The sequence below is a fragment of the Malaya genurostris genome, chromosome 2 (genome assembly GCF_030247185.1).
Source record: "Malaya genurostris strain Urasoe2022 chromosome 2, Malgen_1.1, whole genome shotgun sequence".
In the NCBI taxonomy this organism is placed as follows: domain Eukaryota; kingdom Metazoa; phylum Arthropoda; class Insecta; order Diptera; family Culicidae; genus Malaya; species Malaya genurostris.
Window position 1 is genome coordinate 212,278,372 of NC_080571.1, and position 18,185 is coordinate 212,296,556.

General features: G+C 42.0%; 1 protein-coding gene across 1 annotated transcript; it reads right to left on the bottom strand.

Annotated features, from left to right (window-relative positions):
• Window positions 1-6,188: 6,188 nt before the first annotated feature.
• Window positions 6,189-10,137, bottom strand: LOC131429118 (uncharacterized). The gene is made up of 2 exons (XM_058593166.1): window positions 7,469-10,137; window positions 6,189-7,407 (listed from the first exon to the last, which is right to left on the bottom strand). The coding sequence occupies exons 1-2, from the start codon at window positions 10,135-10,137 to the stop codon at window positions 6,189-6,191; spliced, it is 3,888 nt and encodes a 1,295-aa protein (XP_058449149.1).
• Between the last annotated feature and the right edge of the window lie 8,048 nt (window positions 10,138-18,185).

Consider the following 18,185-nt stretch of genomic DNA (forward strand, 5'->3'; position numbering starts at 1 on the left):
ATTTTGATCTCGATGAAAAAAGATGCTGAAAACAAACGGCAAAGCGATATTTTACTGAAACTTCTGCTACGATAGATATTTCCAAAATTCTCGGTTTATTATTCCCGATTTCTCGAAAATTCAAAATGTTCACCCCGATTATGCAATGTGACGGATTTGTGATACGAACGAATCTACACTTTCGTTCGAGTTCGAATTTGGCATTCTTTATTCCGTTGTTCGACTTGTATGGTTCTCGCTCGGTATCACTTGAAATTTCGAACACTAACCATCAACACTACTTACATGTTCTATATTATTTATATTATTCATTTCTTAGTAAACGAAACCGCCATACTTGTATAAACAAATTAGAACGATTCTAAACCGAACAGAAGTAATACCTACGCAAATCGATCGAGTAATGTTTAAAAAATGAACAACTCGAACGGAATGCAGAATGGAAATTGCACATTCGATCGGAATATTTCGAATCGATCGACGCACAGAATTGGGGTACTTACCTTACTTTACCTAACAGCTTTAGGCCTGGGGTGTCCTTTGCTGTATCAAGAATACGCTTCCACATAACTCGGTCCATAGATGCTCGTCGCCAGCCACTCAAGGCACGGAGGATTCTACTTGATCGATCCACCTTGCTCGCTGCGCTCCTTTTCTTCTTGTACCAGTCGGATTAGACTCAAGAACCATTTTCACTGGGCTGTCGTCCGACATCCTCATGACATGCCAAGCCCATCGCAGACGTCCGATTTTAGCTGTCCGTACGATGGGTGGTTCTCCTAGCAGCTGTTGCAATTCGTGATTCATACGCCGTCTCCACTTTCCGTCTACCATCTGCACTCCGCCACTCTTCTCGTGTCACAATATCAATATCGTCAGCGAAGCCAAAAAGTTTTTCGGAATTTCGGAAGATCGTGCCTCGCTCTTCGAATCACACCGTCCAAGGCAATATTGAACAAGATACAAGAGAGTCCATCACCTTGCCGTAGTCCTCTCCGAGATTCAAAGGGACTCGAGAGCGTCCCAGATACTCGGACTTAGCATACCACTCTACCCATAGTTGCTTTGACCAATCGCGTGAGGAAAACCGTATTCGTGCATGATCTGCCATAGCTGTTCTCGATCGATTGTGTCGTACGCCGCTTTGAAGTCAATTAATAGGTGATGCGTGGGTACGTTGTATTCACGAAACTTCTGGAGTACTTTTTTATCGCGAATATGTGATCCGTAGTGGCACTGGCTCCAGTAAATCCCGCTTGGTAAGGCCCTACGAATTCCTTAGCTATTGGTGATAGACTACGGCAAAGAATTTTGGGAGTACCTTGTAGGTGGTTTTCAGTAATGTGATTGCGCGGTAATTGCAACAATCCAGCTTGTCACCCTTTTTGTAGACGGGACATACCACTCCATCCATCCATTCTAGCGGTAGAATTTCCTCCTCCCAAATCTTAGAAATCATCCAGTGCAGCGCTCTAGCCAGTGCCTCTCCTCCATGTTTGAGCAGCTCGCCTGGTAACTGGCCATTGCCCGCGGCTTTGTTGTTCCTCAGTTTGCCGATCTCCTCACTTATCTCCATCAGATCAGGTGCTGGGAATCTGTCGTCGGCTGAGCGTGCACCCAGATTGATTCCTGTGTCGTTCTCTGTATCTTGTGCTTCGCCATTCAGATGCTCGTCATAGTACTGCTTCCACCTGTCGATCACCTCACGTTCGTTCGTGAGAAGGTTACCATTGGTATCTCTGCACATTTCGGCCTGTGGTGTGCAGCCTCTACATGAGCGGTTCACCTTCTCATAGAATTTCCGTGTGTCATTAGCGCGGTACAGCTGTTCCATCGCTTCTTGGTTTTCCTGGTGGCGCTTTTTCCTTCGGAAAACCTAGTTCTGTCTGTTCCGTGCCTGTCTGTATAGTTCATCGTTCGCTCTAGTGCGGTGTTACAGCATCCTCTCCCTTGCTGCATTCTTCTTTTCGACCAACTGCTGACATTCGCCGTCAAACCAGTCATTTCCTCGATTCGATAACCTCGTACCTAGTACGGTTGAAGCAGTGCTACTCACGGCGGACCTTATATTCCTCCAGCCGCCTTCAAGCTGCTCTTCCGTTGGTAGCACCTGCTCCAGTTGTTGCGCGTATTCCTCTGCAGTACGAATGCTACGTAGCTGCTCGAGATTGAATCCCGGCGTTCCTGTGCGACGGGTGTTGTGCACCGTCGATAGTTTTGAGCGCATACAAACCGCGACAAGGTAGTGGTCAGAATCAATATTGGCACTGCGGTAAGTGCGGACATTGATGACGTCGGAGAAGAACCGCCCGTCGATGAGAACGTGGTCGATTTGATTTTCCGTATGTTGATCAGGTGATCTCCAGGTGGCTTTGTGGATATCTTTCCGGGGGAAGAAGGTGCTTTGAACTACCATTCCTCGGGAGGCTGCAAAGTTTACGCATCGTTGACCGTTGTCGTTTGTTACCGCGTGCAGGCTCTCCAGCCCGATCACGGGCCTGTACATTGCCTCCCGGCCTACCTTAGCATTCATGTTGCCGATGACGAGTTTTACATCCCGCCGTGGGCAGCTGTCGTAGGTTTGTTCCAGCTGCGCGTAGAATGCTTCCTTCTCGTCAACGGGTCTCGTCTCATGTGGGCACTGCACGTTGATGATGCTGTAATTGAAGAAACGGCCCTTGATCTTCAATACGCACATTCTATCACTGATTGCTTGCCACCCAATCACGCGCTGGCGCATCTTGCCCAACACTACAAATCCCGTTCCTAGAACGCTGGTTGTCCCACAGCTCTGGTAGAAGGTAGCCCCTCGATGCCCACTTTTCCACAATTTCTGTCCCGTCCAACAAAGTTCCTGCAGTGCTACGCCATCGAAGCCGCGGATTTGAAGCTCATCATGCAGCATTCGGTCGTATCATGGGAAGCCAAGCGATTTGCAGTTCCATGTGCCAAGCTTCCAATCGTAGTCCTTATTTCGTCGCGTAAATCTTTGCCGATTATTCCAAGTCGTATTTCTTCTTTGATTATGCGTAACAAGTGTTTTCCGGGCGGCTTGTTAGGCCTGCACCAACCTCCTGTCTCGCCAGAGGGCCATCGTGTCAGCACTGTTTAGAGTCCCACACTGACACAAGGACGGTAATCAGCCGCTCCTAACATGGAGAACAGACGCTGTTTCGAGCCGCCCCAACATGGGGAACAGACGCTCGGGTAGGCTTGCTCTCTGTAAAGAAAAAGCAAGCCCCCCTTCCCTGTCAGCATACGACCAAGGTCCCACCGGGATTGGTTACCCGATCTTTTTTTTCTGTAGTTACTCGTATCCCAGCCGGCACCGCGGGGAGGTAGGGATAGAAGTTACTGGACAAGAGGCTATGAACCACATTGGGGCCTGAATTGCGCATTGTCCAGTCGTTTACCAACCACAGAATAGGGGTGGTTATATTGATATTCGGATTTGTAAATTACCGTGTTTACCAGCAATTGGTCATTTCGTCGAAATCAGCATGATATCATCCTACCGAAATCTCGGTAAACAACTTTTAGACAACCGAAATTCGGTGATTTATCAAAATAGTTATTTTTCTTCGGTGCAAAACTGATTTATGTAAATAAGTGCATGTGCTCATATGTGAAGTCAGTTGCAAATAAAAATTGAATCCGAATATAGTGTATATGTTCCGTGATATTATAAACAAATTTGTTTAATGTTCAACGATTATTTGTGACAAGCAATCCCTCAGAGCATTCTTACGGGATAAAGATCCACGCAACGCTAATCTACTGCATGAAATTGATTGGACTCCGGTATTATGAATATGTAAAGAAATATTAAATATTCAATGTTTTATGGAGCCATTACGTTCGTTATAGCCGGAATCTGATTTTCTGCGGAAAATCGAATTGTATTATCTACTGTAAACATCATGGAAGTGCATCCATTCTACGGCGTATATGGTTGGCAATATTATCTTCATGAGACATATTTTTTTCTTATTCTACATTTCCTAGTTCAACAGCCAACATAATGTTGAAATAAATAAATCAATGATTACGAGTTTCAACTGGAATGTTTATTTAATATATAAAAATTTAATTATAATTAATTGCTTAAAATCTCGGCATTAGTTCACATGCTTGGACACCGATAATTTGTTTCCAAAAGCGACGAAGATCTCGGTAATTTATAGTTTTCTCGAAACCGAATCTCGGTAAAAGCAAAGTATCTGTCAAATGTATTTTACAGAGAATTTCAGTTGTTTTAAGGTTTGCCGAGCCCTCGGCTGTTCAAATCTCTGCAAAATTTTGCCGAGATTCGGAAAAAAAATTCAAGTGTGTAAGTACTGCATCATTTCACCATTAGGTGAATTAAAACAGGTTTTATATAGAGTTATTAAATTCCGGTTCGAAGGACCACAAAATGTTCGACACAATAGAAACATAATAGTGGACTGTATTATCAAAGTTTAAACTGATTCACGGATGGATGAAGGGATTTCGGACTTTTATCACTAAATCGATACAGCGTATGAATTTGTACACTCTTTGTCTTTAATCGGCACAAGTCTCGGAACATTAGAAGTTTTTTACAACCGTAATACTAGTCGATCTTACTCAGCGTAGATAGTCAGGAAAAAAGAAGAGCTATATCTAGTATCAATCTGCTTTTATACTCGCAGAAGCCACACAACCTCAAGTACAACTTGTCTAACCTTTATTTGTAGTCAAATTCGATGTTTCCTCGAGGGGTCGTCAATAAAATTGTTGTGATGTAATTGCGTGGATTCTGCTCGGCACCTTGTTGTGTTTTGTACATACTCCCCCTTGTTGAAAGGTAGCTTTCAACACTCAATTTTTCTTCGGGACAACTGGCTCGGTGACTTCACTTAATTGTTTCGTCTCGTTGATCGCGGGCACTGGAAGGCTATTATCGCTTATGGGTAGAAAGCTTAACCTGGCCAATGACCGCGTGTATACACCCTTTGAAGTTTTTACTGCAACAACTCGCACAAGATTATCGTCCCCAGGAAACAGTGTTACGATTCTGCCCAAAGGCCACCTCTGCGGTGGTACGTTATCTTCACGAATAATCACTAGTTGCCCAACTGCTACTTCAATCTTAGTATGCCATTTAGAACGCTGCTGTAGTTGATGAATATAGTCAACGTTCCACCGATTCCAAAAATGTTGCACATAGTGTGTGATTCGATTCCATCGGGACAACGAGTGTAAATTACGATCAGCCAAGTTGGGCTCGGCAACAGAATTTAGTGGCTGAAAGATGAGAAAATGACCAGGCGTTAAAGCATTAAAATCGGCAGGATCGTCAGAGAGGGCAGATAACGGTCGAGAGTTTAATGTAGCCTCAATTCTAGTCAAAATTGTGGTCATTTCCTCAAAGGTTAAAATGGCTTCTCCAATTGTGCGACATAGATGGTGTTTAAGCGATCTTACTCCAGCCTCCCACAGTCCGCCGAATGCTGGTGCTCGAGGGGGGATGAAGTTCCACTGAATGGCCTTGTCTTCAGTAAAGTTTGTTAGATTCCGCAAAAACGGTTGAGAGCGGAATTGGTCATAAAGTTCTCTTAGATCGTGATGAGCACCGATGAAATTAGTTGCATTATCAGAAAATAGCTTGGCACATTTTCCACGTCGAGACACGAATCTTTGTAACGCTGCGACGAAGGCTGCTGAAGTTAGGGATCCTACTAACTCCAAGTGAATTGCCTTGGTTGCTAGGCACACAAACACACATATGTACGCCTTCACTCGGGACGTTGATCGAATGGCTGGTTTCAAATATACGGGCCCACAAAAATCCACTCCTGTGTGGTAGAATGGATACACTAGCTCTACTCTTTCAACTGGTAGATCGCCCATATACTGCTGCAGAAGCGTGGGTTTATGACGAAAACATCGTAGACAAGAAAAATTTTTCACGGCGCTTTTTCCACGATGGATCCAGAATGTCTCTCGCGAAGCAGCTAAAGTAAGCTGATTGTCAGAGTGCATATTTTCCAAATGATATGCGCGAATGACAGCTTCAGTAAACTTGTGGTAGGGTGGCAAAACGTACTGATGTTTCATATCAAATTGGCAATTCTTCTTCCGTATTCGACCACCGACACGAAGAATTCCTTGTTCGTCGAAAAACGGTGACACGGTAATCAAATATTGTGGAGGTGTAAATACCTTTACATGCTTCCACTGGCGGACAAGTTCAGGGTACCTTGTACAAGCTTCACCAACTGTTGCAATGCAGATTTTACTTCCTCCCTGCTCATCGATTCAGATCTCGGGACGTCAGATCGATTCTTCATAATGCTGATAAATCTTTGTACGTACACCATGACTCGAATCATTCTACGATAAGAACTACAATTTTGAAAAATAGAGAACGATTCTTTTGGTGGCTCTTTACTCAAAAGGACGACAGATTTCAATTCAGGAACGTTTTCTGGTTCTCGGCACTCATGCGGCCACATGGGTTCGCTAAGTTGTAGGAATTCGGGACCGTCCCACCACATTTTGGATTCTCGGAACTCCTTAGGCATTAAACCTCTCGATACGATGTCTGCTGGATTGTCGTTGGTGCCCACATGACACCATCTCATCGTATTCGTTAGAGCTTGAATTTTTGTAACTCTGTTCGATACAAACTGTTTCGACTGATCGGGATTTCTGGCTATCCACGATAGGGCAATCGTAGAATCGCACCAGAGATAAGTTTTATCGATATGGATTTGTAGGGAACGTACGACCTCAGTGACCAGCTCAGCCAATAGCAAAGCACCACATAATTCGAGTTTCGGTATAGTCATATTAGCGTTCGAGGTTTTGCGTTTTTTGGACCGTTCAAGAGGAGCGACACAAGATTTGGAACAAACAAGTGAGACATGAACATGACCTCCTTCATCAACGGACCTCACATAGATACAAGATCCGTAAGCGTACTTAGAAGCGTCACAAAATCCATGGATCTGAATTTTAGCGTTACTTAATGGAAAAACACATCGTTTTAATTTAATATCGCGTAGCTGATCGAGTTGTGATTTGAACTGAACCCATTTATTCATATCTTCTCTGTCAATTTCATCGTCCCAATTGGTATCCTTTCTCCAAAGGTTTTGCATCATCAATTTAGCTACCAATATTACTGGTCCAGCAAGACCAATTGGATCGAAGAACTTGGATATGTCTGATAACACCGATCTTTTCGTAGCTTCATGCCTAATTGATGTTATGGGATTTACATTGAACATGAAAACATCAGCTTCTGGTTTCCAAATGATGCCTAGAGCCTTAACCGCACTTTCTTCATCAGCAAGAAGTTTTTGTTCGATTTCATCTTGGGGTAATTGGTTAAGAAACTCACTGCTGTTTGAACACCACTTATGAAGATCAAACTTTCCGCTTTCAAATAGTTCAAGGAGCTCGTTTTTTAAGTGAATCGCATCTTCAACTGAGTCGGTACCAGATAAAATATCGTCGATATATGAATCCTTCATCACGATCTTTGCTGCAAGTGGATATTTTTTTTTCTTCATCCAGACACAACTGTTTCACTGCACGAACTGCTTGGAATGGAGCGCTTGCAAGCCCGTAGGTCACAGTTGATAATCGATAAACGTCAGGTTCCATTGCTTCATTGTCTCTCCATAAAATTTGTTGGAACGATTGATGCTTATCAGCCAATGCCACTTGTCGATACATTTTGGAAAGACCTGCCGTAAAAGCGATCTTGTAAACTCGAAATCGTATCAATACATCGCTTAATTTAGGTTGAATCACTGGTCCTACCAGAAGGTTGTCGTTCAAAGATCTTCCATTCGTTGTCACTGCTGAACCATCGAACACTACACGACATTTTGTTGTACTGCTTTCAGGTCGTTCAACGGCGTGATGTGGAAGAAAGTAATCATTTCCAAGCAACGCAGTATAATTTTGAAGAGAGCAAATTCGATGCATATGTCCCAGTGCCACATATTCATTTATGAACTCGGAATAGTCTTTCGCTAGTAACCAGTTTTTACTTAAACGTTTTTCTAACGAAAGTAATCGTTTCAAAGCCATTTGTTTGGAATCGCCAAGATTTGGACAGCCAGTCTTGAAAGGCAATTCAACAACATAACGACCATCCTCCTTTCGATAGAAGGTCTGCATAAAATGTTGTTCTGCTGCATTCTCCTCCATCGTGAACTTCGACTGTGCGCTACAATTTTCGATTTCCCAAAACCGTCGTAAGGAATTGTCTAAATTTTCATTCGTAACAAAAGCCGCTACCAGAGGTTTTTTAACTTCGACATTTCCACCTATTACCCAACCTAAAGCTGTTTCTTGCATGACTGGACTTCCATTCAATAATGGGACGCGATTGGATTCCAAAACATTAGCATAAATGTCCATACCCAATAAAACATCGATTCTATCAGGAATGTTGAATGTGGGATCAGCTAGCACAAGATTGTCGGGAATTGATAGCGCTTCAGACTCAAATATCTCAAGAGGTAATTTAGCTGTGATCTTGGGTGTTACTAGACATTCGATTTCGGTTTCAAAATCGGAGGTAGTAGATCGTATAATTGCGCATACCTTATGTTGAATAGTAGAGGATGATCCACAGACACCAGTAACATGTGCTCCCCCTTTCATCTTCTTTAAACTCAGTCGCTGCACACAGTTTTCAGTAATAAAGTTACACATTGATCCTGAGTCCAAAAGCAAGCGTACCTTATGCAATTCCTTGAACGAGTCTTCGACATATACGATGGCAGTATTAAGCAAAACTTGACGTTTTATTGAAACGGTTCGGTTTAGTTGTGAGGCATATAGCGGTGGTTGAGAAACACTCGAGTTTGACACAGAGGACGTAGCAAGTTTTGAACGGTTAGAAGGACGTGGATCGATAGAACTGGAACTAGTTTCTAGATGCAGCAGTGTGTGATGCCTTTTCTGACATACTCGACACGAACTCCTGGTACATTGACTGGCAGTGTGATTGTGGGAGAGACAATTGAAGCACAAACTTAAAGACTTGATTTTGTCTGACCGTTGCCCTGGTGTCAAATTGAGAAATGTTTCGCATTGGTTTATGTAATGATTTTGTTGACATAAAAAGCAGCTAATTTTTGAACGATCTCGAGTGACAGTTGCAGCCAAAGAACGATTATTCGATGGATATCTTTGATTGCCCATTGGTGTATTAATACGACGATTTCCTTGGGGCATAACACAGCTTTTCGAAAGACACTCAAGATTTTCTAGCATTCTGCAGTGGTTTCCCAAGAAATTGACTAACTCGCTCCAAGAGGGGACTTCTGTTTCGCCAAGATCAGCTTCGTAAGCTCGACGAGTTTTCTGATCTAGTCGCATCATAACCATTTGTACAAAAATTATTTCTGACATTTTATCAAGTTCAAACCCAAGCGCGGATAATGCTCTAATGTGCTTCAAAAACCCATCAATCATAGTTCTCAAAGCAGTTGCATTTTCAGATGTTAAAGCCGAAATCCGGAAAAGGTCTCCCAAATGTTTTTCGATGAGCCAACGTTTGTTTTCATACCGACGTATTAGCGCATTCCATAATGACGTGAAAGTTTCCTCATCGCATTGAAGATCTCTTGCTTCTCCACACAAACACATACGTAAATAATGCAATCGTTCAAAGTCATCCAAATTGTCGCGTCGACGAATGATCGCATTGAACTGGTTTCGAAAATACAACCAATTTTCGTAATGTCCGTCGAATTTTGGAAGCGGAATATCGGGTAACCTTGCCTTTGAAGCACAAGGGTCAATGGGTGGTATAGTCACTGAAGACGTTGACGTTTCTGGGAGCGAAGGTCGGGAGACCTTCAAGCGTCGACGGACAATAAATCGAATTTCATCTAGCGTATCTTCTACATTAAAACCTTGATCATTAATCTCAGGTAAGTCATCTTGCTTCACCAATCCGAAAAGTTTAAGTCTTGTCTCACGGAATTGAGTACGCAAATCATCAACGACATCTAATTTGTCTTCTAGCTCGTCAACGTCGCCATCATCAGGAAAATCTTTTACAAGGGTTAACAATTTGGACGCACGCTCTTGAACCGCTTCGACGGTTCTAATGAGGGATGTAATCAATGCCTTTTTCTCGGTCATGTTCGCAAGATAACTCGAAAGAACGCCTTGACGTGTGGATTTACGCTTGCTCAACAAATGAAAATGGCTGGGTCACTTACCTCCGTTCCAAGATGGGGGCTCTGCGTCACAAGTTGCATCTCTCTGAGTGATTAGCAATGGCTGCCTTCCGTTCTGCTTAATCCAGGATTTCTTCGTAAAATAGGCGTTTGAGGAGATTTTTTTTTTATTCTAAACGGGCCGCTTCGGGCACCCACTGTAAATTCACTTCAATTACCCTTCGGCTTTCGCACTTTAATTAAAGTTTATCACTCGGAACGCTATTTCCTTTCACTATATCAGCACTTGGTCAATGCACCTTTGGTGCTAGTTTTTTGCTTCGGTATAGTTCACAGCGATATCAAATGCTTTCAGTCTTTGAAAGCCACAGCACAGGGAGAAATAACACGCATCTCACACGGTAGTTCGATAGACAATGACGAGCAAACACACTTGTTTTCGGCTGATTGGTTTCTCTCGTTACGTGGCGTGCTATTTGTCTTTCTCATGCATCACTTTTTTGTTAAAAAGAGTAGCGCGCGCAATTCGGTACACAATTGTTCTTCACACACATTTTCACATTTTATAAATTTATTGAACCATCCCTTCTTCCATCCGGCTCGAAGGACCAAACTGTTCGACACAATAGAAACATAATAGTGGACTGTATTATCAAAGTTTAAACTGATTCACGGATGGATGAAGGGATTTCGGACTTTTATCACTAAATCGATACAGCGTATGAATTTGTACACTCTTTGTCTTTAATCGGCACAAGTCTCGGAACATTAGAAGTTTTTTACAACCGTAATACTAGTCGATCTTACTCAGCGTAGATAGTCAGGAGAAAAGAAGAGCTATATCTAGTATCAATCTGCTTTTATACTCGCAGAAGCCACACAACCTCAAGTACAACTTGTCTAACCTTTATTTGTAGTCAAATTCGATGTTTCCTCGAGGGGTCGTCAATAAAATTGTTGTGATGTAATTGCGTGGATTCTGCTCGGCACCTTGTTGTGTTTTGTACAATATTATAACATTATAGTCTATTATACAGATATAAGCTTTAACTATTAATTCCTTATATCCTTATATTCCTTATATTAAATTTTGGTGGGGAAAGGGTTCCAATCAGCTTTTTACAGCCCTGTTAAAAACGTATTGCCCTCCCCGTTAATTTGTATCAGGTCGAATTAGCGCATGCGCGCCATATAAACGCCTCTCTCAATATGAGGAAATTACATTGTTACCCAGCATTTTTTTTAATAATGTTGATTTCCTTACCTTTAGTTTTGTGTTACCTTATCCCCCATTGTTCAATTCAACAGAGTTTTTTTTCCTTCTATTTATTTATAAGTTTTTTATTTATACCCGGTTTTAACCTAATTTTGGTCTTCTCGCCGGGTTTGTATCAGTTGGGGGGTAGGGGATTTTAAGGGGTGGGGGGGGTGGTATTGTGAGGGGTGGAGGTTGGGGGAGGGGGTGAGTTTACATCGAGTAGTAATTTACATTTCATAGAGTAGAGAGGGGAAAGAGAGAGGGAGAAGTGTGATTACAGTTTATTGACTCAAGAACTATTGAAGGAGAGAAGGAGAGAGAGAAAAAAAAAAGAAGAAAGAAAGAGAGAGAGAGAGAGAGAGAGAGAGAGAGAGAGAGAAATATGTGTAAGGAGAGAAGCTTAAAACTAGAGGTTTTTAGTAGATTTTCGGTAAGCTGTCAGGGGTATTACAGTTTTAGGTCGTGGTAAACATATTTCTTGCTGTTCTTTGAGGATCCACTCCAGGCTTCGGGGGGTTCGGGTATGGGTTGACATCATTCAGGGCCGCGGAGAACATCCCTGGGGAACTCGTCCCCAGCGGATGGCCGCTAGCGGGTGTTGGCAGAATCCGTCCATGTGTTGTCGTTCACGGGGCCGCGGTGAACATCCCCGGGGGTACGCCCCGGCGGATGGCCGCTTCTGGGTGGGTCGTGGATGTAAGAGATCCGGTATTCCTCGCTGGTGATTGTGATTGAGGCCGTGGTCGACATCCCGGGGGGTCCGCCTCCCGTGGATGACCCACGGAACGGTGAGGTGTCTCAGGTGGTCGCTTTCCGTCCCTCTTTCCTCCAGCCTTTCCAGGAGATTCGGTATGCCGTTGTTGCTGTAGCCATTCCTTTTTTTTTCCTTCTACATTATTTCCACTCCGTCCTTTGATGGCATTTTATTTTGTTCCTTGAATGTAAAATTTAGTTGTATGCAATAATATTATTTTTCTTACCAACATTTCCAATATTAACTATATTAACCAATATTCCATTCCATTCCATTGCGATATCTCTTTTTTGATGGCGTAAATTAAGACGTAAATTAAGAGAAAAAAAAAATTTTTTTTCCTTCTCCAGCTCCACATTCATCCTGTTGTCGTACTGCTTCTGCTGGTCTTATGATTCCCATTCCTTGCTGCTTGTAATACTCTGTATGTTGCTTGTTATCATGTTCTGTGTACCCAAAATAAAACCCAAATCCAAAATGCAATTTTACTTACAGTTTTTCCTATTTTTCTCTTCTTCTTCTTTTTCCCTTCCTTTTTCCTTTTTTCCTTTTCCTACTTTTTATGCGCTTTGCTTGTTCTTGACGAGTATGGTAATTTTTCTCTTTACTTCTTCCATCCTTCCTTCTTTTTTTATTCCTTTCTTTCTTCTTCGTTCCATTCTTTTCTCTCCTCTTGTTCTGTCGAGTTTTAAAAGCGCTTTTGCTTCATCCGATTCTTTCTCTCATTGTCGGCGTGTCTTGCAAGCAAGATAGAGAAATCAAGGGTTAATGTACTATATATACATTATGTGTGTTTTGCCACTCAGAATGGTTCAACGGATAAGGAAATGTAAACATGACGCTAACGCTCAGTGATATTTGACTATTACGAAATATAATTTTACTTTTTAATTTTTTAGCTATTACTTCTAGAACATGTTTCCATTTCATTATCTTCGATTGTTCATTATCTGTGTTTACCATAAACTCAGGCTTTTTGAGCAGCAAGTAAACCTAGACTCTCAATCGAAATGTATCACTACCAATTTGATACAACGCTCTCAAAGGCACGGTGAAATGTATATTGTACATACACACAAAAACACATACATACACACACAGTTACACATATTCACACATGCATACATACCCACATGTATTCCACACGCAAGCATTACAACATTGAGTTACTATTTCTACTCTAATAGATCCTAACTAAAACTAGTGTGCCAATAGACATCTCATTAGTAGAGTCACCATGTTATTTTAGCGATCACTCGACTTTTAATAAATGAATTGTGATAAAACAGAATACAGAGTCTTTGCCTCTTCTCTAAGAGGCAATAACGCATAGTAGTAGCTCGGAAATGGTTCAATACTGCAGTTTTAGCAAAGCAACTTGTTCTATTAATCAAAAGACACGTTTAATAGTCTTTAACTTTATTTATAAACGATTCAAATATCAGGCCTTTCCTCTTTGACTGTGCGTTACTGACTGACTGATCGTATAAAACGAGAGAGAGCACACTCAGATACGTAAATGAGAAAGCACCCAACGAGGGGCAAGCTAATACCACAACATCCTCCTTACTCTAAGAAAAAAAAAATAATATTACTTGAGATAAAAATCTTTGAGTTTCTCCGGTAGACGCTTGATACGTTGCGGACGAATGATCTTCGACTGTGAGCAGTTCCTTTCAGATTCAGACGTATTTTCTTCTCTTGTGATTTGAGGTTGTATAATAGTAGGTTTTGTTTGTAACTTCGTTGGACGTTGGACTTCTATTTCAATTTCCTTGTCAAGCGATATTGGTTGAGTGACGTGTTTGGATGGCGATGAATACTGCTGCTGCGTTGCGGGTTCCTTACGCTGCTTCAAATGAACAAGACTTCTTCGATATTCCGTTCCGTCTACGTTTATCAAATAAGATCTATCGGACAAACGATTTGAAACTTTTCCAGGAGTCCATAGCTTTGAAGTCTCCGGATGTAGTTGAACATAAACGGGCGATCCTGGCTGAAGTTCAGGTAATGGTTTTGATTTCTTATCATAGTGATATTTTGACCGCTTCCGGTTATGTTCGATCGCAGATGGAACATTTTCCATAACTTTCAGTTGCAAATTACTTGCACTGGTTGGTATTCCACATCGAGTTGCTCTAGAAAATAATCGTGCTACCGGGCTGGATCCAACTTTGTTGGGTATGTTCCGCCAATGTAACAGAGCGTACCAAAACTCTGTTCCGCTCTCTTCGGCTTTTTTAATAAGACGTTTTGCGATTTTAACGGCAGCCTCTGATTTTCCATTTGCCTGTTGGTGATGGGGTGCAGACGTGACATGATTAAAGCTCCACACTTCAGCAAACTGTAACATTTTCTGATTCACAAAGTTTGTACCATTGTCGGTCAATACCAGTTGCGGAATTCCATATCGGGCGAAATTTTCCTTGCACACACTTATCACAGATTCGGGCGTAAGATCTTTCAGTAGGTTTATTTCAAAGAAATCTGAATAATGATCTACCGTACTTAGAAATTTTCGCTTAAGACCCTTGTAATCCGCAAAAAACATATCCATCGAAATCATCTGAAACGGATAAACAGGAATTTTATGGCTCTGCATTGGAGGGTTCGTCTGAGATGCAGCAAATTTAGCACAGATTGCACACTCTTTCACAACGTCTTTTATTTGTACTGTCATTCCTGGCCAGAATAAATTCGCCCTTGCCAGCTTCAATGTAGCTTCTACTCCATTGTGGCTTATATGACAGCAATCAACAAGTTTTCTTCGGAGACTAAACGGTACTAGAATGCGATCGTTTCTGAAGACGAGTCCATCCTGTGTAGATAATTCACTGCGATAATTGAAATAAATTTTTACGTCATCTGGTATCCGATCGATTGAACGAGGCCAACCATACTGAATGTAATCAATGATCTTCTGCATAGAGCAGTCCTTTTCAGTTTCCTCCATAACCTCGCAAAGCCTTGCATCGGAAATATTCAAAAAGTTGCTGAGTTTCAACTGTTCCATATCTTCCTGTACACTGAAGATGTTATGTTTTTCGAACTTTTCCAAATCATTTCCGTTAACCAATGGTGCTCGGGACAAAGCATCCGCCACAACGTTCTCCTTCCCCGTAACGTATTCGATAATCAAGTTGTAACGTTGCAGATTCAATAGCATATGCTGGAGACGTCGAGGTGCTGATAGGAGTGGTTTCTTAAAAATACTGATCAATGGTTTGTGATCAGTTTTCACAGTAACCCTCGGGTTACCGACCAGCAGTTGGTCGAACCGAACACATCCAAAAACAATAGCAAGTAGCTCTTTTTCGATTTGAGCGTAGTTTTTCTCTGTGCTAGTCAACGTTCGAGAAGCATAACCAATAACTCCGTTGTCTTGGAAGACTGCAATACCTAAACCATAGCAACTAGCATCACATTCCATTACAAGTTCTTGTGTCACATCATAGTACTTAAGTGTTCTGATATCCGAAACCAACGATTTTACTGCTTCAAATTCCTTTTCTTCTATTACCGTCCACTGCCATGGGGTAGTCTCGGAGATAAGCTTGCGAAGATTTGTCAGATTAGCACTGAGGTTCGGAATGAATCGACTCAGATAATTCACCATTCCCACGAATCGATGTACCTCTTTTCGATTGCAAGGGGTAGCAAAGTTCTTGATAGCCGCAATTTTCGTTTCATCCGGTCGTAAGCCTTGATTTGTCAATATGTGACCATAAAACCTTACAGAGGTTTGACAAAGTTTCATTTTTGATCTGTTTAACTTTACGTTGTTATCTTGAAGACGACCCACCAGCTGCTGTAAGCACTGGTTGTGATTTACTAAAGCTTCTTCTAACGAATCGCCGGAACCGTAGATCAGCAAATCGTCAGCTAAGCATTCAACACCCTTTAGTCCTTGGATGACCTGTTGCAGTTTCAGCTGAAATATCTCTGGAGCAGAGGCTATACCAAATGGCAGTCGAGTCCAACGGTACCTGCCAAATGGTGTCCAGAAGGTAGTCATCTTACTGCTTGCTTCGTCCAGAACGACATGCCAAAACCCTTTTTTGGTATCAATTGTGGAAAACACCTTAGCCTTTCCCAACTCCGGAAGAATTTCATCCAATGTCGTGAACTGAAGATGCGGTCTCTTCAAAGCTTTATTGAGATGCACCGGATCCAGACATATACGAATTCCCGAATCGGACTTACAATTTTGCACTATGACTAAATTACTAACCCACTCTGTATTCATTTCTTCTTTAATAATTATTCCATCACTTTCCAGTGATTCCAGTTCTTGCTTTAGTTTGTCGCGCACTGCTATAGGCACTCTCCGCGGAGGCTGAACTGATCCTCGAACACTACTGTCGATTTCCAGCGTAACTGTACCCGGGAATTTACCGTAACCTATGAACAGATCCGAATGTTTTTCCATGATACTCTGAGCTTTGACACGATAAATGTTCAAACAATTTTCTAACAACACGTTTCTTTCACCAAAGCTTACTGTTTCACAGAACTTTACCAAGCCAAGTTCTCGACAGACTCTGGCGGACAACAGAGGACGATGATTTACATCCACAACCTGCAGTACCAGTCGATATTTTTTCCCCGATCTTTTGCACGGAATCTTCACTTGCCCTAGCACATTAATTGGATTGCCACCGAAACTCTGAAGACGAAATGATGACGATAATAGTGGTGGTTTCCGATTTCCTGACAACTCTTGCAGACTTGTGTAGCCTATTAGACTCGTGTTTGCTCCGGTATCAATATCACAAAGCACTGATTTCCATATTTTTCCGAATTTTAATTCCAGCTCTGTAAGTACACTACCTCCGTGGTCGGAATTGTCAAAAATTTTCCCGATCTCATACTCTTCTTCACCTTCGTCGGATGTTTGTTCACTTTCCGAAGACGATTCATCCTCTGTAGAACACTCTTCTTTCACTTCTTTGATTCGACGTTTTGATTTGCGATTTTTAACTTTTTCACCAGCTCGACACACCTTTTCCAAATGGTTTTTACCCTTACAACGGTAGCATCTTTTCCCAAATGCAGGGCAAACGCCTTTTACGAACTCGTGGCTATCACCGCAAAACTTGCATCGTAAAGCTTTCGATGATTTCGAGTGAAATTTCGACCGTTTAATTTTATTCACTTCAGTACCGTGTACCAAAACACCTAGTTCTTGCGAACGCTTTGCAGTTATCTCTTCTGCGCGACACAAATCGACTGCTTTTGGCAATGTTATGTCAGCAATAGTTAACATTTTTGTTTTTAGATGCTGCCACTTATTTGACGTTACCACCTTGTATACTATCATATCAGTTTCCAGTTGTCCAAGCTTGGCAGATTTAGCCATTATTTTCAAACGAGTGAGAAAATCGTCAATTGTTTCTTGATTGGTCTGCACTGCTGAGAAAAAATCTAATCGATCTACAATAATATTTCGTTTTGTCACCACTCTCTCTTTTATGGCACGTAGCGCTGACTGAGGATTCGCTTTTTCCTCCGCAGTAAGATCGAAATTAAAATATTTCTTTTTAGCTGCCTCGCCTACAACTGTTAACAGAAAGCTGACTTTCTGTGCATCATCTTCATGGGGCCAACGATCCATGCCGATGGCTTTAGAGTAATCGTTCCAACTCTTTTCAAAGAACTCGAAGTTCTCTTCCATATCCCCCACTAACGATAATGGAGACGGCTGGGGAACTTGCACACTGGCAGCACTAGGCTGCTGCACTTGTTGCTGCAATTGCGCAGCTCCTACCGATGCTTGCATTGATTGCATCATCTGACGTATCACATTGGTTTGATGCTCCATGAACATCTTGAACTGGTTGGCATCCATATCGATGAAGACTGCCACTACTTTTAAATCACACAAAAAAAAATCACACCCGGTACGTAGATTTTTCTTTCTAAATCACTTCGAATTTTTTTTGCACGAGAAACAAAAATGGCCGCCAACCCGATGCGACTGATTCTCTCCACAAACTTA

What these genes read in the sequence shown, in the direction of transcription:
- LOC131429118 (XM_058593166.1), bottom strand. Translation starts at nt 10,137, where the DNA reads ATGACCGAGAAAAAGGCATTGATTACATCCCTCATTAGAACCGTCGAA. An exon ending in TATCGACGATATTTTATCTG is followed by an intron (nt 7,408 to 7,468) that starts GTACCGACTCAG and finishes ACTATTTGAAAG; the next exon opens with CGGAAAGTTTGATCTTCATA.